The following is a 24,492-nucleotide window of genomic DNA, read 5'->3' as shown; positions in this document are numbered from 1 at the left end:
CGCAAAAAGTAAAACCATTTTATTAATGTATCTTAATTCATGTTCAGGAAACACTGTATCATTATCCCTACTCCGAGGTGATCTCCACGAGGAAGGTCAAATCTGAGGAGGGCACGCTCTACCTTGACATGAAGTGCGGCAACCTGATGCAGCAGCGTATCACCAGACTGCAAACGGAACAGGCTCACGAGATCTCCCGTTTAATCAGGCAATACATCACCATGGAGCAAAGGGCGTCCAACACGCAGGGTGCCGGCATCGGTCTCGGCATGAGATAAAGCTTCTTCGTTACGCGAAGTCCTTCCTTCGCGACCGATATCCGATGCGGATTATTCGCAATCTGCAGGTCCGTGACTAGATCAAGTCTTGGACTAATGTACTGTAATGTAGAGGGGCTGCGAATGTAACAAGGGAACGAGGGAAAACAAGGGAAAGCCTGATTTACGTTACGTACAATACTGTCCTTGATATAATTTGTAGGAGAAGGTACCAACCTTAACATTTAAGCTATATAGGGTACCAAGTAGGGTAGATTCGCTCGAATGCGCTGGTCCGAGTCATGACTGATGACGATACTGCTAATCTGTTGTCAGGGATATTCTTAGGATTCGCTGGAAGGAAGGATCGTGAAAAAACGGATGCTCAAGTATCTAAGCCGTCCATATTAAGTCGAAACGATGGACTTGTATAGCATTTATTTATATTAAAGATTTCATTAAAAAAAGAAGAAATAGAGATTACATCCATCGTGGCGGTAATATTAACATACGTCTTGATGAGTGAACGGAAGGACTAACCACGCATCGATTATATGTTATCATCAAAAGATTATTAATAATAATTGTATGTATGCATATAGGAGTACGAGAGAGAAAGAGAGAAAGAGAAATGTGAAGATATTAACTTTATATTAAAATTTGTACGTATAAAAAGATGTATTTTCGTTTCCTGCCTATTTTTAACTTGATTATCACAGGCTTTTGCAAAGTAAATGCTTTTAGAACGATAAATACAGAAATTAATAACATGTAAAACCTGTTGAAATACTTGTCAATTTCAAAGTCGTTGCAATCCTGTGATAGATATCCTGTCTTTATATGTATAAGAAATTTTGTTCACTTTGTTACAACTATTACTTAAGTACGAAACCTTACTCGTGGCACATGCATCTGGTACATGTTAATAAGTCTGAACGTTAATACCTTTAATCCTTTCACGGATTTTAAATTATTTATAGAAAAAAAACTGTGATAAATAATCACATAAATGCAAACAGTAAAATATTACAAAATTAAAGAAACGTTTCGTTTCTTTAGTTAAAAGAAATCGAGAAACGTTTGAAGAGGTTTAATTTTACACGAGCGAAAACTTATGTTTTTATTCGATTAAAGACCAAGAACGCTCGTTACTCGTGAAAGGATTAAACCCTAGTGTGGTCAGGACTAGGTCTCGATTTAGCGTCCTGCGGCCAATTACTTGCAGTATGTCGAACGTATCCTGGATCGGTCGGCGACGATGGTGCAGTCTGCGTCCCGGTGGTTCTCAGTGCGCCCAAGTATTCCTCCAGCATCTCGATCTCATCCTTGGATCTTTCTCGTCCTCTGGAGCGATAGTCTTTAGGTGGAGGAGGTGCATTGAAGGACACGTCACGATAGCCCTTCAAGATCCCAGACGACGGGCCACGCATCCTAACGGGCACGTTGTCATACTGGCTGTTGTCTGAATATCTGCTCGCGTTCAAACGAAATTATATTTAAGTGTCGGCACTTATATGCGTCACGCATCTTGGATTCTAAGATCGAAAACGAGGAATTCGTGCGAGTAATTCTTGCAATTCATATCCGCATAAATGACTTTATGACATATTAATTTGATATGTTTTTAATATTCATCTTTTTTTTCTTAACTATATATAGTGAACATTGACAAATGAGAATGAAAAATACAAAATATGCAAAATTAAAAAGGAAATATACAAAATGCAAATATAAATATATATCGATCTCGTTGATGTCGAATTCATTCATTAATTATAATTAGTTTTGATTAATTAGGAAAGAGTATAATTCTCATTTGTATGATAATAATTCTGGCAAACAATCCAAAATGTTTGAACGAACGCATTGCCGATGCTTAAATGAAATTTCCGCAGCAAGAACGCGATGAGTTCCGATGCAATCTGGACTCGACAAATCACCTGTAGTTGTCCAGTTCCTCTTCGACGTCTCGCTCAACTTTCATGATCCTCACGCTCGGATTGACGATTTTCGCGAACATTGGATCTCTCTTTTCGAATTCCGTGGGAAACCGCGGCGTGTCGATCTCATCGATCGGCCGCTGGTAAATGTCCCGACTCTTGTACATTATCCTGGAGTCATCGATCCTGCGATCCGGATCGTATGCGCTCGATCGCGGTGTATCGTCCCGGTATCTCTGCGAGTCACGGAGAACACGGCCGTTCTCAAAATTTTGCGTGTATTCTCTCGGTTCCTGATCGCCGCGCGGCCTCCGATCGTCTCGGGATGAATCCCGCGGATGAATCTCTTCCTGCTGCGATCTTGTAGGAGACCGACGATCGTCCGCCTTCTGGAAAACGTCATTCACGCGACCGTCTTCTTCCTCGGGAAGCTTCACCACTACGCTTGGCTTTGACTTTGATTTCGCGTCCTCGGTGGTCACCACTGGAGTTACCTGGCGTTTGGCTAGTTTGAGACATGCCATTTTTTAGAATGTGTATTAATTAATTTTATTTATAAGCTTGTTGTTTTACAGTACAATCATCTACAGCAAAATCGGTAAAATCATTCTTCTAAATTTTAAGATTTCGATGATCTTACCCAAGTCTTTCTCAAGAATTCGCGCTTCGTCCTGTTTGTCCTTCTGGCGAGGTGGACTCATTAGCAAGTCCCCGATGAACACCAACGCCGTCACCAGGCATAGCGCTCCCAAAACGGCGGCATTATCGACTAAATCCTCAGGAACGCTGTCGAGAGATGCGAGCGACAAGGCGCCGACTATCCCGAAGAGGATCACACCCAGTCCGAGCAGGAAAAATTCCTGAATTTTAATCAGGCTTGATATAACTATACTCGTTACATCTGCGTGAGCTATATATCGATACGATCTATTTACGCTTTGCACAACCGATTGATTATGTATGGAAATTTACACCACAACCTTTAGACGGAGTAAGACCTTGTGACAATAATCAACACGATATGTAAGTCGTTATTACAGACTCGAGACTGTTCGCGTTCAGCACGAGAATCGTTTTCCAGCAAACTTATTTCTCAGAATTTTTCATCAGAGTCTTTTAAATCTTTCTTAATCAACATCCTTTAATCTAAGTAGTCTTTGTAGCAGACCTGAAGCGCCTCTATTCATTCAAAAGCGTAAGAGTCTCCAGAGGAGACACACCTCGCTATGGAGCCGCTCATACATTATCTCTTTTTAATAGGAGATCTTATGGATTCCTAGAAGCATTGACACAAGAATACAGGAAACGTAGACATTATGCAGTTCGTTTAAAATCAGCCCAGCCTCAGTTGTGAGTCATTAAATGAGTTACGTTACGTGTCTTGATTGAGATACCAAGGCCGCGATTACGTGTATACGGCGGCACATTCGTATCCTTGGCCCCTCAACGATACGCCTTCGCGTTGTGCTACCGATTTTCTCACGGCTAGCGGTATCCCGCCAAGATTAATGCGGTATATTTTCACTCTCTTGTGACCAACCTCGGAATAAATTAAGAACGCCTGACAGAAATCTCGATGCGTCGACGAAACAACTTCTACTCCCGCCATCACGTCGCTCTGTAGACTGTTCAACGCGCGGATACCTCAACGCAACTTCTCGCAAGAAGAAGTGGAGCAAGTTGTTTTTGCTGACAAGATGCTTCTCTTAGTTTGACAGACGCTGGATATGGATACGCGTGCATGAGAGAAATCTCGTCTCCGGGAAAGTTCAAACTTCAAGTCAACGTTCTTTTTTTTTCTAGAGACAGAAATGCATCGACAAATCTGAGAAAGCAACTCTAACTGAAGCAACGTTAGCTTTGAAAAATACGCTACGCGATTCCGTATGAATTATTGTTGTTTTTTTTAATCTCTTCGCGTGATCTCGAGAGCCCATTGTGGTGTGTCTCTATCACGCTACCACGGTTCCAGTTGACGTATCGGCGGTGTTACGAAACGCTGCGGCGCCGCGTTCCTCTCCGCATGAGAAAAAGAAAGCAATTACCGTCTTGCGGCCGCGAAGTTCCTGGGTAGCCGCGGCGATCAGGAGACCGGTCGTTATGATGATGTATCCGCCGCAGGTTGCCGTTGCAAGAGCAGCACCTAGAAATACGTAGAAATAAGGGAAATGAGTAGCATGAAGTAGCATGACTCCTGACACAACCAGGAGACTCAGTCTGCGTGGGTGAGTCATGAGTACCTATGCTGCCCCATGTCACGTTGTTCAGCAACGACCACTCCCTGCTGCGACTTCTCAGATAGTGAAACACCCTCCGACTCTCGTCGTCCGTCACCCTAAGCGCGACGACGCAAGCGACGCATAGGAGCTGCAATACGACAAATTCTTCCCGTAAATTTGAGCTACTTAGGCTTGTGCCTAAAAAATGTCTTGTGCTAACAATTGGCATCCTTCCATCATCACGTAATGTCAAATCAAGCGTTACCATAATAGCTTGCTATGGTGAATTGAATGTATTATTAAAGTTATTCTCATTTTCTAAAGCTAAAAGTGCTGCAATTGAGCCTGGTCGCTTCATTGTTCTCGTTATTAAAAATAAAACAAGAAGAAATAGAGAATCGAGCTTAAATTCAAAGTTATTAATTTGGAATTCTTGTAATAATACTTTTTGTAATAACTTAGAAAAGGATGCAAGGGGATGATATTATTTTATATACGCACCACTTCGATTATTCGGATGAACACTTTGCGGTTCCACATGATGCGATAACTAAGAATGCGATGCCAAGTGAACAACTAGAGAATTGGAGAACAAGCAGCCGTTTGCGCAAGTGTCGTCTCTTTTCGGCGAAGCATTACGTGATTTCTCAGGCTATTAACAAACCGTTTTCATTTGCTTTTGAAACACCACTATTCACGTCAGTAATTAGTCTTTGTCACGTCTATGACACATATTCTTAGCCCCGAAGCAGAAAACTATATCCTGCTCGAAACAGGACAAGAGAAACTTTGTGCAACAAACTCTCGTTGCGCGTATATATAATTTCGTTTTAAAATCCTGCTACGATAAACTTACGATGCAAAAGCAAAAATTAAAAAATAATACTTTCTATTAATTATACATATCTTTTGTATGCAAAACTAAGTTTTAGAGTATCGGGTAATGTATAGTCCGCACGTTTGCAGAAAGTTTTAATGAAAATAAGCAATATTTATATAAACTATTTTTATAACATAAATTTCTCAATTACATCGATCCGTTCAAACTGTATTATTTTAAATTAAAGAGAATCATACGCAAACATATTATTTTTCTCTAAAAATTGATTTTTTTAGAGGTATAAATTAATATAATTAATAAATCAATAACAGCCGATGCTGTGCTTGAAAATACAATGCAGCGCATTATCTCATTTCGTCTAAAACTGATCTATAAATAGTGCATCCGTGAATGCTTTCTTAAAATAAATAATAAATTTACGTTAGTTTGAACGAGCTCGCCAAGCTCAAGCAAAGTACTCCAGCGACCACTCGATAATGGAAACGTTATCACCTGCCAAGAGTGACGATGCAACGGAATCGCAAACGAGGCTTCGCGCCGCGACGCGCCCGGACGACGACTGAAGAGGTATACCTAACGAAGCTAAAGTTACTCAGGTTGGCGGGGCACCGTGTGTCATGTAATAAGAACTGTCTGCATGCGACTGACAAGTAACAATGCTATTATCACACGGTGCAATGGCGCAGGACGATGCGAACCTGCGGATATGTGTCACGGAGAAGCTATAGTCGCGCTTCTCGTACCTTGAACCCGTTCGCAATGCGCTAAACTTCGCTGGTGTCTCCGATTTCTCGGATTCTACACTCCTGAGAAACGGAAGAAAGCGACTTGAATGCCTCGGAGAGAACATCCCCGACAATTTGTAATAAAAATTTTACTTCTGGATATTTTCTCATAAATTTTAGCAACAAACTTTTTAACGTAACAGATATTGTTAAAATTTCCGTGGAAAATTAATTTCTCTGGCAAAATATAAAAGTACGATAAAAATCATCATCAATAAAACGTGTATAATTTTAATTACGCGGAAAACAACGATAATCAATAATAGCGCGGCCACGTGCGGTGTTGTCAATAGAATTTCCGCGGCGGTAGTGTGCGGTAAGATCAATCGCATGCCGCCAAGCACGGCGGGCTATAAACTCCACGGATGATTAACAGATGAAAACCAAGCCGGCATTCACCGCGCGTTCGGCCTGACAGCGAAATGTCGCACGTGCAAGAAGAGAGACGAGGGAAGACCTATCCCTTCCACGCTAAGGTGTCCGCCAATCCTACACATCCAAATTCGATCGTTCTTCTTCGATAGACGTACGCATAATTTCACCGTTCTTCTTCGCGAGAGGATCAGTGTCATCGGTTCCTCGCGCTTCGTCGTCGATCGATCGATCTCTATCGCAAAACCCGCAACGTAGAAAAACATACATATATGTGTATATAATGTATATTGCACGTTAGTAAATATACGCGTGTACACATCACGTATATACATATATATTATATTTGGATCTATGAGTGAGATCGTTCTGTCAATCGGCGTTGTATCGATCGGAACTGCGTACTGAGATGCAGAGCAATAAATCAGGGGGGAGCCGCCGAGCTAATAATCGCAGAAGAAACAGAGAGAAAAAAGAAGAAAAATACGTGATCGCGAGGATGAAGGATGCGAAAAGCGAGGAATTCTGCTCGTATTCCGCCAGCAATAATGAAGATAAGATGGGCAACGTGGAACAAGAGACGCTACTGGAGACGGAGAATTCTGACAATGGTGAGCTGAAAATGCTTTGTTCTTTTTTTTCACTGATTCTATCGGCCGAGACATTGACTCGGGAGACGTACGTGTGACCGGTGACGTTACAAGTGTCGCGGAAGTACTTTCGGTAAGATACATGTATACGTAAGTTAACGTATAATCCATTTGAAGTACAATCCTTGTTTAAGAATTGTGTTGTAGCTGTTTCTTCTCTTTTACGAAATAGTTTTTATTAATTCGATCAAGCGGAGACGTGCATTTCGAGATACTATCGCGAGCGTGCACCAACTTGTTGGTCTCGAACAATGTTTCTCCATGGATACGATGACGCGGTGTTTAGCATTGCCGTATCGTGCGTCGTGTGACGAACGTGGGAGATTCGCGTGTCGTACATTAAAGAGAGACGCAAATTTTTCGCAATAAAATTGATTTCGGAAAAATCGAACGATAAATATATTTACTTAATGTTTGTTGCTTCGATATCCTTTACAGGAGCCGAGTGTAATCCGAAGACGTCGCTCATGTCTCCCTCGTTACGCCGACAGCTGCAGACGCACAAGAATGTTCTTCGGCTCCTGCACGAGTACAAGCTAGCTTCCACCCAGATCAACGGCCAGCGGATCCTCAGCATCCAGCCGATCCGATGGAGCGGCCCGACGCCCGGCATCGAGTGCGAGATCTTCGTCGGCCGGATCCCGAAGACGATCTTCGAGGACACTCTGTATCCGCTGTTCAACACGGTCGGCGAGGTCTTCCAGATCCGGCTGATGGTGGACATGGCCGAGCTGACGAGGGGTTACTGCTTCATCATGTACACGAATCCGCAAGACGCGGCACGTGCCATCGCCCAGCTGGATCAGTACGAGATCTTGCCTGGCAAGAAGATAAGAGTCCTGGCAAGCGTGAATAAGTGCAAGCTTTACATTGGTCCTCTGCCGTGGCAGATCGAATCGGAGGAGGTCATCAGGGTGAGTTTCTCCGTCTCTTCACTTTTCTCATGTTCGATTTTCTACATTTATGATATTCTTCAATTTTCAATTATTTTCTTGTTCTCTGTTACGCGTCCAGGTGATGTACGCGTCAGCATGGGATATCGAGTACGTGTCCATTTATCGATTTCTAAATCATGACGCAGCTTATGCTATAGTTTCCTTCAAGTCGCACCGCAACGCAGCCTTGGCGAGAAGAAAATTGCGACCTGAACGACTGTTCAAGTGTAATGAAGTGCACGTTGAATGGGCGCGAATCGATTGGAATCCTTCGAACGTGGTAAGCAGAAAGTTGTCCTGAACTTGGCTATTTTGTTCGATACATCGTTTCTGTTGAATTACATGTCATATTGGAACGCCTACGTTACTAGCATTCACTCGATGCAAATATTTGGCTGAGAATTGTAAACCGATAAAATTCAATGAGCAAAAAACTAAAAGAATTAGATGAATGAGCTAAGAGACTCGTAGCTGAACGGTTGTCTGCGTTGCTGCTATGTTGCATAGTAACATCCAGCTGTTCGTTGCCAAATTGACTCGTTTCTGGATCATCGACAGAGCCGGAGGCGGCTCATTTGATGTAGTCTCGAGCGTCTCCCACCACGAGGCGCTTCTACGGTTTTAATCGATGATTCCGGCTCGGCGTCAGCTGATCGTAGTTACGTAGTTCGGTTCACGCGGTCGTGTCGTCCAGTGGGTCGTTTGCTCGAAATCTTTCAACAATGAGTGCTTCGAAGATGCCGGATAGTGAATATCACGACTATCGCAGCCCTTTATCGACCCGGTATGCTTCCAAGGAGATGCAGTACAATTTCAGTGACCAAAATAAATTCAGTACGTGGCGCAAACTCTGGATCTACTTGGCTAAGGCTGAAATGGTACGTGTCCTGACGCAATAACGGCACCGGTGATCTTACCGGTGTGTTTGTTTATGTTCTTAGCTCTCATCGTTTCACAAAAACAACAGTAATCTGAATCTTACGTTTGAGCTCTTGTAAGGAATATGTAAAATCGAGTATATTTGTACTGTGTATCGATGTGTCAAGACGATTAAAATTACGTTTATATCTAATCCAGATACGTCATTTTGCGATTAATGAAAATTCAAGTACAACTAACATAAGTAACATAAGTTATATAAAAGTGGATTCTTCATTTCTTAAAAGGAGAGACTAGATCTCTTTTTTTGAAGAATTTCAATATATCTGAAAAATACCACTCATCTGCGCAAACAAATGTGCTGCAATAAGCTCCGCGAGAAGATTATTTTTAACGCGTTATATTGCCACATCTTATCAATTTCACAACATTTCGAAAACATGTTATCTAGGTCCACAAAGGTCGTCGTAGTATATCTTCAGCGCAGAAGGCTGCAACTTTAAATCGTAAAAGGAAGCTATAGTTGCAGTTATAATCTAAGAAATCTAATAAAGCGTATCCGAATTTAATGACGACAATTAGTCGACAACAGTTTCTGAAAATTCGATGAAACTCATCGAAGGGTTTACAATTCTCAGCTGATTAATGTCTAAATGAAATACTGAATTGCATTATATAATATTCCATTATGGCATTAGTTCATTATTCGCGTTCACATTTTTTAAATGAAGAAAAGAGTCATGTTTCACAATCTTCAAGTATAAAAATTATTTCTGTTTAAATATTCTCTTCATATTCTGATGATTATTATTCACATCGTCAGATTGCACCGATAAAATCAACGTATCTTTAAATTTAAGCAAAAGATTCGAGCAACACAAGATTCGAATTTTAAGTTCTAATTGCTTAGCCAATCAACATCGGTGTAATCAAATCTATGTTATTTTCTTGATTAAATCTAATTTCTTTTCTGTGAATTGCATCTTTGGTATTGTCAGTATGAAGATCGTGGCATGGTGAACGATAAAGGTGAGGTGCAGATAACTCGAAAGTACGTGCAGTCTAAGAAGACCGGTTCCCCGTCATCATCCTCAATGCAGGACGATTTTAAGCATTCGCGGAAGCAAATCGGACCAATCTGTCCATTCAACAACGACAACGGCGAAGCCAAATCCACATTGCCATTCACGCGTAACAGCAACAGCACCCGTTACGCCACTATGCTGAACATGTCGGCCACGCTGGATGATTATTCATTATCGGACTCTTCTGACAACAAAGTGATCACGGATATCAACGACAACTTGGAACCGTCCGACAGATATCGCAAAAAGAAAGAAGACACCAACACCGAGAGTTTCCGCAACTTCGATATATGGAATTCCAATCTGGTTTCTTCGCTGTCGCCTACGGATCCTGGTAGCTTCGAGGATTATGAATCGTCGGACAAAGTGCTAACGGAATCACCGTCCAACAATTGGGGCAACAAGACGAAATATTGGCCGCCAAAGACTTCTTCCTTCGGTGGATACCAGTACCCGAACAAATCCGGTATTTCGGATTATTCCTGCTCCTATTTCAATGATCCCTTTGACAAAACGGGTGAGCAAGATCGACCGGAAGCTGTTGACACCGCTCAGTTTCAAGCTCCACCTCTTCAGGACCAGCTAGCACCGTGCTACATGTTACTGCACTCTCCGACTTATCTGTACTCGAACAACACGGTAAACTGCTCGCAATCTTTGCTCGTTAATCATGCTCACGACAATGAGCTGCGTGCGCCCTTATATTCCAATTGCGATTATCGGTTACGTTGGGGCAACGGCCGGACTGATACGCACGACTCCGTCGCGACGGATAGCCATGGTTTCATCGTTGGCAAACGCGACGACTGCGGATTCCAATTCGAGGGAATTGCCGCGAAAGTGGAAAACAACACCGGGCTATCGTCCGTGTCCAACTTTATTCCGCCGAGCTACGCTCAAAGTTACGCACCGAACTTTACTATGGTAAATTTTACACCAATCTACACGTTAAGTAATATATCGAAAAACGTTGAGACGACATCGTGTTACACGACATTTAAAAACATGGCGAGCAGCGACAGAGAAAAGCGTATGAGACCAATCTTGAAGCAGACGAACAATCGTCGGTTGTAATTTTAAGAGTTATTTATTTCTCTTTTTTTTTTCTTTTCCTCTTTTGAAATTTTACGTAGGAGATTGCGACTTTTAAATACCAAAGATGGCATTTTTATGTTCTTTTCTTGCATCAACTGCAATCGTTAAGATATAGTTTACTTTTTTTTTTTTATTTCTATTAACGTTGCCGCCAAAGATTACATATAGATATCATAATGATCTTTTTAACATAAATCTTGCTAAACTTATTGCAGTTCCTTTGATTAATAATTCATTTGCTTTACATTTTAGAATACATGTTTATTATTTTATAACAAACAAGTATAAGTATCAATGTAACGATAATTTTTTAACTCGCGTATACTCGTTTGCATGTGTGTATTTTTTGACGATCTACGTGGTCGCAGCTCGCTTGTTTTTTCGAGACTGCGGATTTATATATCGGATTAAGTTTCTGCGAACGTGTGTTAACGTATCTCACTACATTTATTTAAGAAAATGGACTATATTTAAGTATTTCACTTGAGTAATCACACGTTTTTTAAAGAGATCTTTGATTTTTATCGTTACATTTTTATTATCATTAAGAGTTTCGAACGAGAAAAAAAAGATTCTTTGATCACTTCCAGATTGTTCCATATCAGGCTATATATTAAGAGTATAAAACATATATGAGGATACAACAATAGGATATAACAATAAATAATATTATATTATAGAATTACAGCAGATTACAAGAAGATTAATATCATGTGTATCAAGGAATATTACAGAGTACGAATCATGTTCTTCCGACAGTATTATGTTACATTAAGTTACAGTTAACAATCAACGCTATTTCTCTAGCATGTTTACGTGACAATAGATATACTATGTATTCCTTATCGCTGTTCCTAATGACGATTATTATTATAAGGAATACATTTTGGATGAATCAACCGAGATCAATTTTTTATCGATTATGATTTACATGATATGTATCTTATTAATATGAATCTGTCAGATCTGTAATTACGATATGTTACTTGAACGAAGGAGTCGCGCGTTTTCGTTGCTTGAGACATATCGAGCAAACATCACTGCATCGCTCGTAAAAAGAGAATTTACACGAAGCACACCGTAGCTTTTTCAGTTCCGCTATATCGAAACTTTTTGATATCTAAAACAATAAAGAAAATTAAATTGACAGTTTTGTTTGTTCTGTTGCAAATAAACACATGTGACTGCTTAGAAAATACAAAACCTACCGATTCGCTGCACTTGTACGGACGACAGAACTCGCAGTAATATGTGTCCCTTAAATTGGACATGAAGAGTGTAACATAGCGTTTGGAATTGTTTGAAGCGGATTTTGAACTCTAAAATATATGATTATATAGTAATATATACATATGATAAGAAATAAAATTTTTCATGATATGATTGGAATGCGATGAAATTCTGATACACTGCCACTATTGTGGAAGTTACCTTTCGTGACTCGCATCGACAGGCATTCTGTTGCTCAACTGGATCCGACGATTCGGCGAGTTCGATCTGGAATACGAATGAGCCAGATGAATATTGTTAAAATTTATTGTCCAGAATAATTTAATAAGATGAATGAATCTCATACTTCTTGAACAGTCCCAGTAGCGTGCGTGATCCCTGATGTTACTTCTTCGGAGACGCGATTTTCTTCGGATATGTTTCTAAGCAATTAAACAAGATTTATAAGTGCTGAGATAGTGATACGTTCACAATTTATTTATTAGAGGAATAAAATATTTACTTACGCATCGTCGACAGGATCCACTTTGTTCGTCTTCAAGTGCAAGGACGTTTTCGGTTTTGTCCTGCTGGATGGTGACATTATCAATTTCGGGCTTCTAAAATCATTATCACATTGAATTACTCACTTTTCTTTGTTAGTGCAATTTTATAAGTCGATTTAGCAATGTATTTACGCAACTGAATCGATTATTGTATCGTCGTAAAATGGAGCACGTACACTTGCGTGGTCACGGAACGTCCCAATAACTCTTCTACGTCGGTAGTGTCTTCTCGAAACATCGTACGTGTAAATCGCTGATAAATTCTATCTCCTTCTCCTCCACCTTTGCTTCTTTTAACGTTATTATATTTTTTAATTGATTTTTCTCTTGTGGTGTACTTGCTATCCGCAAGCAGTTTCCCATCCGTACAAGTTTTCTTCTGCACTGGGGTTGCTTCCTCTCCCGAGACCGATGAACTCTTCTCTGCAGAACCGACGCTTAATTTAGATTTCGATTTGCCGTCTTTCGAAAATCTCGTGATTATATCTTTCGTATCCTCTTTGAATATCGACCTCGCGTCTGTCTTCATCGTGTTTTGCGTTAAGCTAAGATTAATTAAAGTCTCCAATTTTTAAATGAAACAATTACTATTTGTTTTTAATTCCAAAAGTTTATGGAATAATCTTCACGTAATAACTTTCAGAAATTGTTATATTTGTTATATTTGCGGCACGTACGCAAGGGTTCCACTGGCATCTGTTTTCTTCTTTGATTTCACATCGGCCTTGGCGAGGGTGAGCTTCACGACGGTCTCTGCAAATCCGGTGATTCTCGGTGTACTGTCGTCGCTGACGACCCGATGCACAGATCCTTTAAAGACAATTCTCATTTACAAATCATACAGCAATATTATATTCAATTATGAGATCCAGAATCAGGAGTACATATACATATTTTACAGGATACATATTTTGGAGATACTTGAAGGGAGGCTAAGAACTGGCTCAAGAAAAGTGAGCTCACTTTCCTTCAAAACCACGAGGGAATTCTCTTCTGTACCAAACTCCCGATCCTGGCAAAGGATTGCGATTTTGATATAATCGATATAACATCAGATTTACTCGCAACCTGCTGTGTTGCCTCACTCGTTTTCGGCTGCAACATCTGAGACACCCATTTTGTCCTATGTTCTGGTACCACCTGCTGCGATTGATGCTGCTGTGTCCCTCTCGTCATGCATTTGCATCTGCGAGATGGACTGACGTCACGTTCAAAGTCTTTTGGATATGGAAAGCTGGAAAATTGTCCTGTACGAATTACCCGGGGCAACATGGTATGCTGACTCCTCCTCGAACAAATTGCACAATCGCGGGAGTCCACTGTGGCGAATGCTGCAAACATTGTACAGGAGGAGCTCCTCCGATGGGTGACGCGAAGGGTTGCATTTGCCGTTCGCAAAACTCGCATTTGCTCAATGTCTGTATCGGTGTCTCCTTCGTGACTGTCTTTGGGGTCTGATCATATCCAGGAATCGTATAAATTTTACGATAAATATGATAAATAAATAAAATTCTATTCCAATAAAAAATCACGTAAGTCTCTGATGGTCCGGACGTTCAATCAATCAAATGAAACGCTGCTTACTTGACTTTCCACGACTGATGTCTTTTTCGTATCCGTTTGGATTTGGGCGACATCGAGATTACATAACGACGGAACGCAGGTGGGACAATCAACGTATTGTCGTCGTCGAGGGTGTTGGACTTTACGGTAGAAATGATCGGGGATATCTTCGGCTGACACTCTGACGTCGCTCACGCTGGTCATCGTGTCAAGCCTCGTCACAGCCATCTACGTTTCCGTCCAAGGGATATGAGTCAGAACATGAAACATTCGTTAAGATATAAGCTATCGATCGCCATATCAAACATATTACATTTTCCTAAGAATCTTTTTCTGCGAGTACTCACGTATGTATCGTCCATACGCGATTCGTCTTTAGGTAACAAGAGCTCGCCATCGCTGTAACAACATCGTTTACAGACCGAACATCTTCTTTTCCAAAATCTACAGAGGAACGCATAATTGTTTGATCAATTGTATTTTTTACTTCGAGCAGTTGGGATTTAACGAGGTAGGACTCACGCGAGTACCATCGTGATGTCAATTAGGAAGAACAACGCTGTCAGTACACACAGCACCACTATCACTATTTGTGAGTCGAGTCGAGTGTAGCCAGTACAAATCAACAAAATCCCAGCAACCCCGAAGAAGAAGAGGCCAAGCAACGAGAACACAACCATCTGCAATGATTTACGGAGAAATGCAGTTAACGTCATAATTATACTGCAAAGTCAGATAAATGCTCAAAGATACTTAACATTTTTTAAGCATATGTAGGAGTTTGTTTTCACTAATGTGATTCTAATTGCACTGAATAATGGTACAGTGCAGCGTAAATTACCGGAATAATGTGGAGGGCGCCGCCGGCGAAATGGCTGATCAGCTCGACAGCCAAGACGAAGACGTAGACGCCCGATAAGACAATTATAATGATGCAGGCCAGGGCGCTGACCGGCGTAGGATCCATAACGATAACGTAGATCATGAACGCGAACAGCAGCAACACCATGAACTGTCGCGGGAGGAAATTTCAAAGCGCAACGATATCTATTAATCAAAGAATGCTTTTTCGACGTCAAGTGTAATTGGAAAATTGGATGTCCGATACGCACGAATTGAAATATCCTCAGTGGCTTAAGCACTGTCGAAACGCATCTGTTCGTCTTGTGCTGCGACTTTTGTTGAAGAACAGAGCTCAGCATTGTTACGGTACTTTTTTGTAAATATTACGACGTGATGATATATAACGGATTGCACTTTGACAGTTATGAAGATGAAGTCGAATAGTTTGTTTCCTCGATCGAAATCGTTGCTATATAGTGCGGTGGTGCGGTAGAACGACTAACTTCGCAAATGTTCATTTATTACTTTTATTCATCGAAACACGCTAAGAAAAGCGCACGAGAGCACGTTTTAAGACTTTCTACACTTTTCTTTGAGCAATATTACGAAATAGATGTAATGAAATAATTTAAAGAATAGTTTTAGAGTATAATAATGAATGTAATTTATTATTTACAGAATTGCATATGTATACACAAATGTATTTAGTATCCATATAAATAGATTAAGAGAACGTCTAACAAATATAACAAACTGCAAACACATGATAGTACCATGCTCATTGTCAATCGCCATATTTGGTCTACTCCTGGCTTGTTCGTGACGAAGAAGATACTAAGCGTTGCCATCAGGAACAGGACTGTGCCCGCCACTCCAAACAGAAACATCTACACGTTTATTGAAATTCGCGTTAATTAATAATTCCTCTCTACTATTGCTACAGGAGCAATCGGCTAGCAGCGGCCAATTGCATAAAAATGTTTTGTATTAAGCCTTGTCTTTTTCATGTGCGAAATAAAGTGTGAAAACCAACCGGCGTGTCTGGTATCGGGTCGCCGCTAAGTTGACTGATCATATCCACCACAGCAATGAAGAGGAAGCTCGTATACAGCGCCGTCAGAAGTATCTCCTCGCTCTTGTCGTATGGGGTGTTTCTGGAGATCGTGTACGCGGTTAGCGCGCATACCGCCGCTACCAGCAGCTAAATATTAACGCAAACATCACATCGCCAGCACTGCAACGAGCGTAACTATCGAGCAAGTCGATCGTGCTCACTAGTAAACTAAGTAACAAATTAATTCCTCTACGTTGAAAAACCAATTAACGAGCAGTTAATAACTTTATGCCGAGAACAAGTGGAGCAATTTCACCAGAGACATATAATTTGCTAACGAATTGGATGACGCGAATTGGTTTGGCGGCGGGAAGGGCGTCGTCACAGATCACGGGTGTAATGCAGCTTCGCGTACAATTGCACGGTTGCTCAATCATGACGGAATCCTTGCGCAATGCATCTTGCAAATAGTTCCGCGAGTCCTTGCGCAACGACTGCGATCGACCGCGAAGATCATCGCGACAGGTTAATCAGATTTCTCTCGGGAGCAACTTGAACGAAGTTAGCTATATAATCAGCAAGAGATATACATATATCTCTTGAGTGACTCAATGAGTCTTGACTGCTCGATGCCTCTGAAAATTTCAAATTGATTAGCTTTACCTGGTGCTATTGTTACTTGAAACAAAAGAATGGGAAATAGATGGAAGATAGTTTTATTTTGCGCTTAAAAATAGCTTGAAGTTTGTTTATTGGAATATCTCATAGAAATAAACACGCTTTGAATACAAAAAGTGGACGGATTTGCATGCGATCTTTGCTTGAACAGCAAAAGATTTTTCAAGATTGTGCCTGTTATAAACACGTTTTAAATACAAAAGTGGACGGATTTACATGCGATCTTTGCTTGGACAGCAAAAGATTTTTCAAGATTGCGCCTGTTATGCGCAATGATTGCAATTTCGTATATTTGGTCTCTTTCTTACTACTATGTTAATATAATTGTACCATTGTGTGTGTCGATATGTCCTAATGATAAAATATACACGTATACACGTTGCCTTGCTTATACGATACTATTATAACACAATACAAGTGATAATACTACAATTACGTAATACTATTATTACATTTCTAACACGACGACCTTGTTCAACTACCTCTTACGAGATTCATCATCTTTACACGAAGTAGATTATTTCGTCAAATTACAATTTGTTCATAAGAATTCTTCGCTCGAAAGTCGCTTGCAGTAAACTTTTTAAACAAGATTAAAAAATCGACTGTCTTTTTTTTCAAAATGAACTACTATTCGTATCTCTTTGGCGACACTCGCGAGTCCTTCAACTCCCATGGACCACGTCGGACCACTCATGAAATCCTTCAAATACAATTCACGAATATCTTATTATGGCGATAAGTTCCGCAACAAACAGTGCCGCATTCACGAACGTAAATACAGCTGCAGATACGAGCATGTCCATGTACTGCTTGCTAGCATAATTCTCGTTGTTGGGAAAATAGTAGGAATTGTTGATCTTGCGCCAATTGTGGACCATCAAGCTTCCGGCGACCACGTGCATGAACGCACCCACGGATGCAAACATTATTAACTGTAACAGTCAATTAATCGCCGATTAAACAACCGTGGTTTTGACATTGGCGTGATAGCGAACTCGCAACAACAATAATCTATTTTTAATTTTTAATTACTGCCACGGAGAGGCATGCATTCACGCATCGCCGACAATGTCGGTGCGCATTTGCGCAGTTGAAAAATTCTGTACCGCGGACTCATATCTGGACATCTGTTGCTGACATCAAGTATGATTCCGTGTCACGTGCTTATGAGACACGAGACCGATGCGATTTTCATTCGGAGTTACCGCATTTCTAAACGATGCGTATAGCGACAACGACGACGGAACTGTAGCGTGTCTCACATAACAGGCCTTGATGCGTTCGCTAATTAACGCATACGTCGTCGCTGCCTTCGTAATGACTCAGCTGTATATACAAATGGACTAGGCGTACACCTCTAGCCAATGGCGTCTTCTAATATGTGCACAAACGTCTATAGCCATACAAGTATACTTGTAGTACCGGTTAATAATTTGCGTGTACTTGCAACAACAAATTGGCGACATTATTTTTAACACAAAATGAGTCAGTCTACTAGTTGCTGCGTTTTATCTTTTCAGTTATTTTTGGTCTGACATAACAGAATAGTCTTCTATCAAAATTTCGATGAATATTTATCGCGCGGAATTCGATGTGTAAATTAGACGTTGAATAATTTCGAGATTTTATCCACGAATTCTTTTCTCTCTTTTTTTTTTGATGAACTGAAATTTTAATGATTGTAAAGATCATCCTTGGAGAGTACCAACTTTTTTATAGCTCATATCTTTATCTTATAGCCCATATGAGCAACACGCAAAATGTAGGCGCACTTGTTTCTTTTCTTCTATAGATAGAAGGGCGAAAGATACGCCGCAGAAGAGAAACGGAGTACGAAAGTTTAACATTAATTATTACTTAAAGTTTAATGTGTACTTATTAGTAGACGTTACCGTTCTTTTTGGTACACGGTCACCCAGCATGTGACTCAGAATGAACAGCGTATTGATGAGAATATAGCCAGCGACCGTGATGTAAATCGTAGCGGCATCGGCCAGCTTGAATCGCGATCTGGTGAAAACGTGCTGGAACGAGTCCATCGGATCAACCGCCAGACCGATTGCAAAGATCGCCACTATCTGCAGTGAAACATATTTAACAGCAGTTACATCGACGTTACATCACATTTTCTAACTTTCCATAGGGAAAGGATTTTTTTCATCACAGATACTCGCCACTTCAAGCACTTTAATGGCGATCGGCAGGTGGCTCAAAATTTTGCGACGTTTCGAGGTCGGCTCTTGACTTTGCTGACTTTCGTCCGCCATCCTAACTCTTCGATGTTTTCCTCTTCTGTCTCCCAGTTTGAAAGATTTTTCCTTCGATCTGATGACAATCGATTGTTTCTCCCCTGCACGCACCCTTCTTCGGTCTTAGCAACCCTAAAACGAGAAACGCGATAGACATCGCGCGTAGGGGAAACGCATGTACGCCGAAGGGTTGAGAAAGGGTCGAGGAAAGCATAAATAGAAAGATAGAGAACGAAAAGACAGATATTTCCTTGAATTTTCCTCAAATTTAACACGTATTTCTTTCAATTTCTATCTTTCCGATTAAAGATTTATAAAAATCGATTAGATCGATTAAAAAAATGAAAATATGTAAAAACTCGTTATATCGAAAAAGGATCTCGCGAGCGTGCTGAATAACAAATATTTCGTTGATTGATTCATTCGACACGCGCCCGTCCACGTGCACCGTCTCACCTCCGCCCTCACGAGTAAATTACAATTAAATTACATAAATGCACTTTAATACACCACTGCACCACTGTCGTATCGCGGAATCGCGATATCTAATTGTATCGCAATACAAAATCACAATGTTTCGAGGAAACTGAAATTTCAAATTGTCAAAATGACCAATCTATATATTTACGTTTTTTTTTTTCCGTTTGTACTTCTAACAAGGCTGAACTCTTTGGTTGACTCTTTGGTATTTCTTCCGATTCGTCCCGAACGCACGACCGATCATTACAAGTAAATTAACGTAAACGCGCTTATCGCGATGCGCGCCCGAACGAACGTGGCGCACTATGCAATGGTGCGACTCAAACTGAAACGCAGAACGTGCACGCTAGCTACGCGATACTTGTGAGCTTACGATGCTTGTGCGCAGGCGAAATACTCGCTTACGTCCCACTCGCGAACGAAGTCGGTATCGAAGGTGAAGAATCGATGCTTCGATACCAGGCACTGCTAACGATGCTTGCATTTTATACAGTGGAGGATTTCGTTCACATTCGTCATTAGATACTCCAAAACTACTTGTCTCTTCCAGCAACGTGAACAGTATCGATCGGCATTCTTCTGTTGCTCTATTTCTTCTATTTCCATTTCTCTTTTCTCCATTTCTCTGGAAGCTTCTCTCCGATGTTTAAATCTCTCGTTGAAGCTTTACTATCGATCTTCACATCTGCGACAGAAAGAATGAAAACCTTTAAGGTGCTGCACGCACTCAGCAAAAAAAAATGTATCGAGGTCGCGCTCCGTCACGCATGTCGTTTTGTTTGACATCGCCAGATTTCCGGCCGCGTTTTTTTCCCTATCGAAATATTCATTCTGTAACGCTAATGTGTCACGGACACAGGCGAAGTGTCTTTTTGTCGCATGCACGCCCTGTTACGTCATCAATTGCACGCGCGCAACGATGGAAAAGAGAAGCTGCAATGTAGAAGAGCACGGACTTCTTCGGTTGAAGAAACCGAGGTCACTGTACTAGTAATATTTATCTTCTTCTTAGAGACGTCACAAATATAACAGAGAGTGCAAAGCGCAGACATAATGGATTCCGCGAGAATGACTTCTTTTCCCGGAGCGTACTCGATCCTATTTTACGAGGCTATTTTGACGTTGCAGTAATGCAAGGACACGTCGCAATTCCGCAGACTGGCTGGCTGTATATATATTGAAAAGGCGCGCTATCGTATTACACGCCGGCGTGCGCTTACATCACGTAATTATGGTAACACGTTAGGTTTTAAGTGGTCATTATTAAACATTCCTAATTAACAGGTTCTTGATGCTCTTATACGAAGTAGATACGAAGTAGATGGAATCTTACGACTCTTTATTTCGTTGTCTCATAACAAGCGTGTAACATCTTGAAGAAGTGTTCATTTGTAATAGAATTTTAAACTTTGATAACACTGGCAGGACTGAATTTAATTTCAAGAAATTAATGTTTGTATAAAAATTGTATTTTTTAATTAATCCACAGCTGAAGCTTCGTTCTGCGCTCGTTTGCGACTTAGATTTTTCGCCGATCGTTAATACTGAAACGGGGAATTTGTAAAGGAGGGACCGCACAACTTCACACAAGCTACACTGTTTGTAGGCCATAGTCGCCTTAGCCGACACTACCGGAAGTTGAATCGTCGTGGTATCGATCCACAACATTGTGCGACCAGTTCGTTGCAATCCCTTACTTTCCATATTGCGATTACTGGGGATCTATGTCAACTCGTCCCCAATGAAACATTCACGAGGCGTACGCGATTATCCTTCGTTGGCTATACACAAGCTTAGATGGCAAATTCTCACACTATGTGTAGACTATTACTCTTTCAGCGTATTAGTTTATTCCGCACAACACACAACATAACAACAGAGGAAAAAACAACGACGTACAATAATATAAAAAGAAAAATGAAACTGATGTCTCATTTTCGCAGGAGAATAAGATCATAGGATCGTGTATGACTAAAACTGATTTCAAGCAGCACTTGAAGCATAAATTTAAATTTTTCCTATTTTACATTCTTGATTTAAATAAGCGCTTTACATACTTCATCTCGTTACATTTTAAACTTGAAACTTAGTCAAATTAGACGTGACCCCGCAATTAACGTGATTACATACCCGGCTCGTGGGTGGGTGTGCGGTCGTGCCAGTCACCCGCGACGATGACCAGGTCAAGTAGATTAATTGGTACGCACGATGGGATCTTACGGGCTTATGATGGACTCATCCGGTGGAACGTCATGGAGTGCACTTCGGAAAGGGCATGGATCGCATGTTTTCGAGCGTATTTCCTACGTTTCTCGTCTCTTCGTCACGTCTCTTCGGTTTCCACGATCGGGTTTCGTTAAATAAAGGGGACACGCTCATGATTATTGCACGACGTGCATTATCGCTCGCTAAGCGAGCAAGCGATAAAAGTCGTGCAGGTTCCAGATATGTCAAGGAGAAACAAATGTTCGTAGAATTGTCGCAAAGATAAAATGTTAATTTAAAAACTCGTACAAGTGTCCGCTTTCGATACGACGTACGACTTAAAGTTAAAGGAGAAACATCGTTGGGATGATTTAAATATCTATGAAATCAGTATACTTCAAGTAATTTCAGTAAAAATTTTATAATAAATTTTATTGTACGTTATACATATATATACGTTTTGGAAAAATGGAAAACATATCGGTATGAATAAATATATGCATAAATGTACAACGAGACAACCTTATTCTTCTTCAAAGAAGGACAAGGTTGCTTGCATTTCCTGCAAAGAGAAACTCCTGTACGGAAAACGTGACTAACAATGTGGCTTGAGATATGGGAGATAATCCGATCGCGATTGCTTACGCACGCGAGATTTTTACATTACTCGTGCATATTGTCACTTAATGAAATTTTCATGGAACGGAATGGAAATGCAAATATTGTCATTGTCGATGATGTGTCATCTTATACCACTTTTCTTCCTGTGCTAGTTGAATTCATCCTTAGCGTAATGGAGAAAACTTAATATTAGGTCCAATAAGTACGCCGCACCTTCCAGAACGCACAACGAACCGACCGCCAAGCCAATCTGAAATCATCGAAATCATTTTCCACTTTAATAACGCGCAAAAAATCGTTAACAATTAAATTAATTCTTTCAATTTTAAGAATTTCTTTTATTTTGCATCGATGTTCGTCTTACCTGCCTCTCCGGCGCATCATACACGAACTTTTGCTCAGGTTGATAACCGTGCCAGTAATGCAGAGCAGTTCCACCCACCGCCACAAACATGAAAGTTCCGATGAAATTCATGATGATTTCCTAGTTTAAAAAAGAGAAAAAATATGATTCGATGAAATTAATTTGAGTTGTCTGAAGTTACTATTTCGTCACGCTAATGCACAACTGAGAAAGCGAGAGGGATAAGCACTTGCGACAAGCATACTTACGACAAGAGTTTTTTTATGTTCCGTATTCCCAAAACAGTAGCTAATGAGCACGACACTCGTGTAGATGAAGAAGCCGACGAAGACGCCAGAAGCGACGATCTCCGCATCGGGATTCTTGTCTTCATTCAAGTTCCATGTTCCACCTACACCCAAAAATTCACCACCGTATCCTGTGCGATACAGGATCAGAATGATGAGATTGAGAACCTGCAAATCGATCAATCTTAAGAAGAATATTCTTCCTGAAGAAATGTAGAAACTTCGAGTCCCCTTAATTTGAAAAATTTTACGAAGAGACAATTGAAGAAAAATTTAATGGAGCGGCTAAGTTTCCATAGATAAGTCCAATCCGATTATTATCATAGAGAGAGAGGAAAGATAGATTTTCTAGGGCACTCCATAACTCCGTGCATTACAAACGACAGCAGCACAGCGTATCGCTTGCTAAACAGCGTGCGTTATCGCAAACCGATAAGAATAGTTGGAGTGATTCATTGTAAGAACGTTCCCTGAATGAGTATACCCACGATGATTTCTCTCAGCCCACGCCTCTTTACTGGCTCATGATCCTCCGCGATCGGAATCATTGACCGCAAAGCGGCGTTAATTGAGCAACTCGGTATAATTACAGTACGACACGTAGCAGACCTTGAAGTTAGATCTCTTTAGACTAGTTTCGTTACATTAGTATTTCCCCGAGTAATACACGTTTTATTCAATCCGATCAATTTCTTAAACGATTACGATACGTAATACTGCAAGAACGGGAACATCAGTTTTCTAATTCTGTATTTTCTAGATTTTTAATTGTTTAAAACTAGAACTCGATTATTCGATTATCGATTATTCAAACCAAAAGAATTATCTTCGATTAATCAGAGAAGAATGTCGGGGGCATTTTATGAAGTTTTTTCTGTCCTTGTCTCTTTACTGGTATACACACTCTTCACGCTTGCAACATGAAAACCAAAATATTATCTTCTCACCAACTTTAGCACTTTGATCACTATACTCGCAATAGTCTCCAGGGACACCATATTTGCAAACTGCTTGACACTGGCTTCTCACCGTGAAAACGAACGAACAAAATGAAATCACGCAACGTTTTAGGCTCCTCCGAAGCAGACCAAGCCCTCTTTATCTAATCAGATGATACAGGGAATACGCTGAAAGGGGGATAAGAACCATAAAAGATAGCTGCACATGCGCGATCTTATCAAGCGATAATTTATAAATCAGCGTCGTAATAATATCGTACTCACTCTTCGTTTTCGCAATCAAAAAATAACAGCACGACGTTTCCCTACGTAATGTTGCCAACAGGCGAAAATGTTTATTGAGCACGACGATC

General features: G+C 40.7%; 8 protein-coding genes across 13 annotated transcripts in view; 3 read left to right on the top strand and 5 right to left on the bottom strand.

Annotated features, from left to right (window-relative positions):
* LOC105287585 (unconventional myosin-XV) overlaps window positions 1-864 on the top strand; it is a 33,440-nt gene extending 32,576 nt beyond the window's left edge. Inside the window, exon 33 of the mRNA XM_026971230.1 lies at window positions 48-864. Within this exon, the coding sequence (XP_026827031.1) occupies window positions 48-278 (231 nt within the window). The 3' untranslated portion in view covers window positions 279-864. The remainder of the gene's footprint in view (window positions 1-47) is intronic.
* Window positions 681-5,836, bottom strand: LOC105287596. Of its 5 annotated transcripts, none has more exons than XM_011353246.3 (7): window positions 5,678-5,828; window positions 4,918-5,068; window positions 4,438-4,564; window positions 4,243-4,340; window positions 2,838-3,057; window positions 2,198-2,702; window positions 681-1,688 (listed from the first exon to the last, which is right to left on the bottom strand). In XM_011353246.3, the coding sequence occupies exons 2-7, from the start codon at window positions 4,954-4,956 to the stop codon at window positions 1,421-1,423; spliced, it is 1,257 nt and encodes a 418-aa protein (XP_011351548.1). In that variant the 5' UTR covers window positions 4,957-5,068; window positions 5,678-5,828; the 3' UTR covers window positions 681-1,420. The 5 variants fall into 5 exon arrangements, with proteins under 5 accessions (XP_011351548.1, XP_011351527.1, XP_011351558.1 ...); XM_011353225.3 differs by having other exon boundaries at window positions 681-1,727; window positions 5,678-5,827; XM_011353239.3 differs by having other exon boundaries at window positions 1,421-1,727; window positions 5,750-5,836.
* Window positions 5,837-6,484: 648 nt separating this feature from the next.
* Window positions 6,485-11,718, top strand: LOC105287522. Its single transcript, XM_011353111.3, has 4 exons — window positions 6,485-7,025; window positions 7,503-7,978; window positions 8,079-8,279; window positions 9,877-11,718. Exons 1-4 carry the CDS (start codon window positions 6,824-6,826, stop codon window positions 11,035-11,037), a joined length of 2,040 nt encoding a protein of 679 aa, XP_011351413.1. The 5' UTR covers window positions 6,485-6,823; the 3' UTR covers window positions 11,038-11,718.
* The window catches only part of LOC105287563 (adenylosuccinate lyase), a 17,943-nt gene continuing 2,086 nt past the window's right edge, over window positions 8,636-24,492 (top strand). Inside the window, exon 1 of the mRNA XM_011353176.3 lies at window positions 8,636-8,877. Coding sequence (XP_011351478.1) covers window positions 8,722-8,877 — 156 coding nt within the window. The 5' untranslated portion in view covers window positions 8,636-8,721. The remainder of the gene's footprint in view (window positions 8,878-24,492) is intronic.
* Window positions 11,642-13,682, bottom strand: LOC105287531. Of its 2 annotated transcripts, XM_011353127.3 has the most exons (7): window positions 13,511-13,682; window positions 13,010-13,378; window positions 12,795-12,887; window positions 12,635-12,710; window positions 12,490-12,555; window positions 12,267-12,377; window positions 11,642-12,178 (listed from the first exon to the last, which is right to left on the bottom strand). In XM_011353127.3, exons 1-7 carry the CDS (start codon window positions 13,660-13,662, stop codon window positions 12,041-12,043), a joined length of 1,005 nt encoding a protein of 334 aa, XP_011351429.1. In that variant the 5' UTR covers window positions 13,663-13,682; the 3' UTR covers window positions 11,642-12,040. The 2 variants fall into 2 exon arrangements, with proteins under 2 accessions (XP_011351429.1, XP_011351422.1); XM_011353120.3 differs by having other exon boundaries at window positions 11,642-12,377.
* On the bottom strand, window positions 14,074-14,656 carry LOC113562240. Its single transcript, XM_026970959.1, has 2 exons — window positions 14,418-14,656; window positions 14,074-14,287 (listed from the first exon to the last, which is right to left on the bottom strand). Exons 1-2 carry the CDS (start codon window positions 14,622-14,624, stop codon window positions 14,090-14,092), a joined length of 405 nt encoding a protein of 134 aa, XP_026826760.1. The 5' UTR covers window positions 14,625-14,656; the 3' UTR covers window positions 14,074-14,089.
* LOC105287548 lies at window positions 17,028-20,006 on the bottom strand. Its single transcript, XM_011353153.3, has 4 exons — window positions 19,852-20,006; window positions 19,149-19,355; window positions 18,867-19,052; window positions 17,028-17,906 (listed from the first exon to the last, which is right to left on the bottom strand). Exons 2-4 carry the CDS (start codon window positions 19,239-19,241, stop codon window positions 17,688-17,690), a joined length of 498 nt encoding a protein of 165 aa, XP_011351455.1. The 5' UTR covers window positions 19,242-19,355; window positions 19,852-20,006; the 3' UTR covers window positions 17,028-17,687.
* Window positions 22,285-24,462, bottom strand: LOC105287552 (protein snakeskin). Its single transcript, XM_011353166.3, has 4 exons — window positions 24,128-24,462; window positions 23,142-23,348; window positions 22,894-23,013; window positions 22,285-22,779 (listed from the first exon to the last, which is right to left on the bottom strand). Exons 1-4 carry the CDS (start codon window positions 24,176-24,178, stop codon window positions 22,678-22,680), a joined length of 480 nt encoding a protein of 159 aa, XP_011351468.1. The 5' UTR covers window positions 24,179-24,462; the 3' UTR covers window positions 22,285-22,677.

This window comes from Ooceraea biroi, chromosome 7 (genome assembly GCF_003672135.1).
Source record: "Ooceraea biroi isolate clonal line C1 chromosome 7, Obir_v5.4, whole genome shotgun sequence".
NCBI lineage: Eukaryota > Metazoa > Arthropoda > Insecta > Hymenoptera > Formicidae > Ooceraea > Ooceraea biroi.
This window is presented reverse-complemented; position numbering and strand designations above follow the sequence as displayed.

Bases quoted from the DNA above. Each gene is read 5' to 3' on its own strand.
- LOC105287596 (XM_011353239.3), bottom strand. From the start codon at position 4,956: ATGTGGAACCGCAAAGTGTTCATCCGAATAATCGAAGTG. The intron at 2,703-2,837 runs GTAAGATCATCG...GTCTCAAACTAG, and splicing joins AATTCTTGAGAAAGACTTGG to CCAAACGCCAGGTAACTCCA. The intron at 1,728-2,197 runs GTGATTTGTCGA...GAACGCGAGCAG, and splicing joins GAGGAACTGGACAACTACAG to ATATTCAGACAACAGCCAGT.
- LOC105287522 (XM_011353111.3), top strand. From the start codon at position 6,824: ATGCAGAGCAATAAATCAGGGGGGAGCCGCCGAGCTAATAATCGCAGA. The intron at 7,979-8,078 runs GTGAGTTTCTCC...TTACGCGTCCAG, and splicing joins AATCGGAGGAGGTCATCAGG to GTGATGTACGCGTCAGCATG. The intron at 8,280-9,876 runs GTAAGCAGAAAG...TGGTATTGTCAG, and splicing joins ATTGGAATCCTTCGAACGTG to TATGAAGATCGTGGCATGGT.
- LOC105287531 (XM_011353120.3), bottom strand. From the start codon at position 13,662: ATGAGAATTGTCTTTAAAGGATCTGTGCATCGGGTCGTCAGCGACGAC. The intron at 12,711-12,794 runs GTAAGTAAATAT...TTAATTGCTTAG, and splicing joins GTGGATCCTGTCGACGATGC to AAACATATCCGAAGAAAATC. The intron at 12,556-12,634 runs GTATGAGATTCA...TTCGTATTCCAG, and splicing joins CTACTGGGACTGTTCAAGAA to ATCGAACTCGCCGAATCGTC.
- LOC113562240 (XM_026970959.1), bottom strand. From the start codon at position 14,624: ATGGCTGTGACGAGGCTTGACACGATGACCAGCGTGAGCGACGTCAGA. The intron at 14,288-14,417 runs GTAAGCAGCGTT...GGATATGATCAG, and splicing joins CATCAGTCGTGGAAAGTCAA to ACCCCAAAGACAGTCACGAA.
- LOC105287548 (XM_011353153.3), bottom strand. From the start codon at position 19,241: ATGGCGGACGAAAGTCAGCAAAGTCAAGAGCCGACCTCGAAACGTCGC. The intron at 19,053-19,148 runs GCGAGTATCTGT...GTTTCACTGCAG, and splicing joins CCATTAAAGTGCTTGAAGTG to ATAGTGGCGATCTTTGCAAT. The intron at 17,907-18,866 runs GTAACGTCTACT...TGACTGTTACAG, and splicing joins ACCGTGTACCAAAAAGAACG to TTAATAATGTTTGCATCCGT.
- LOC105287552 (XM_011353166.3), bottom strand. From the start codon at position 24,178: ATGGTGTCCCTGGAGACTATTGCGAGTATAGTGATCAAAGTGCTAAAG. The intron at 23,349-24,127 runs GTGAGAAGATAA...ATCGATTTGCAG, and splicing joins TGATCAAAGTGCTAAAGTTG to GTTCTCAATCTCATCATTCT. The intron at 22,780-22,893 runs GTAAGACGAACA...CGATGATTTCAG, and splicing joins ATGATGCGCCGGAGAGGCAG to ATTGGCTTGGCGGTCGGTTC.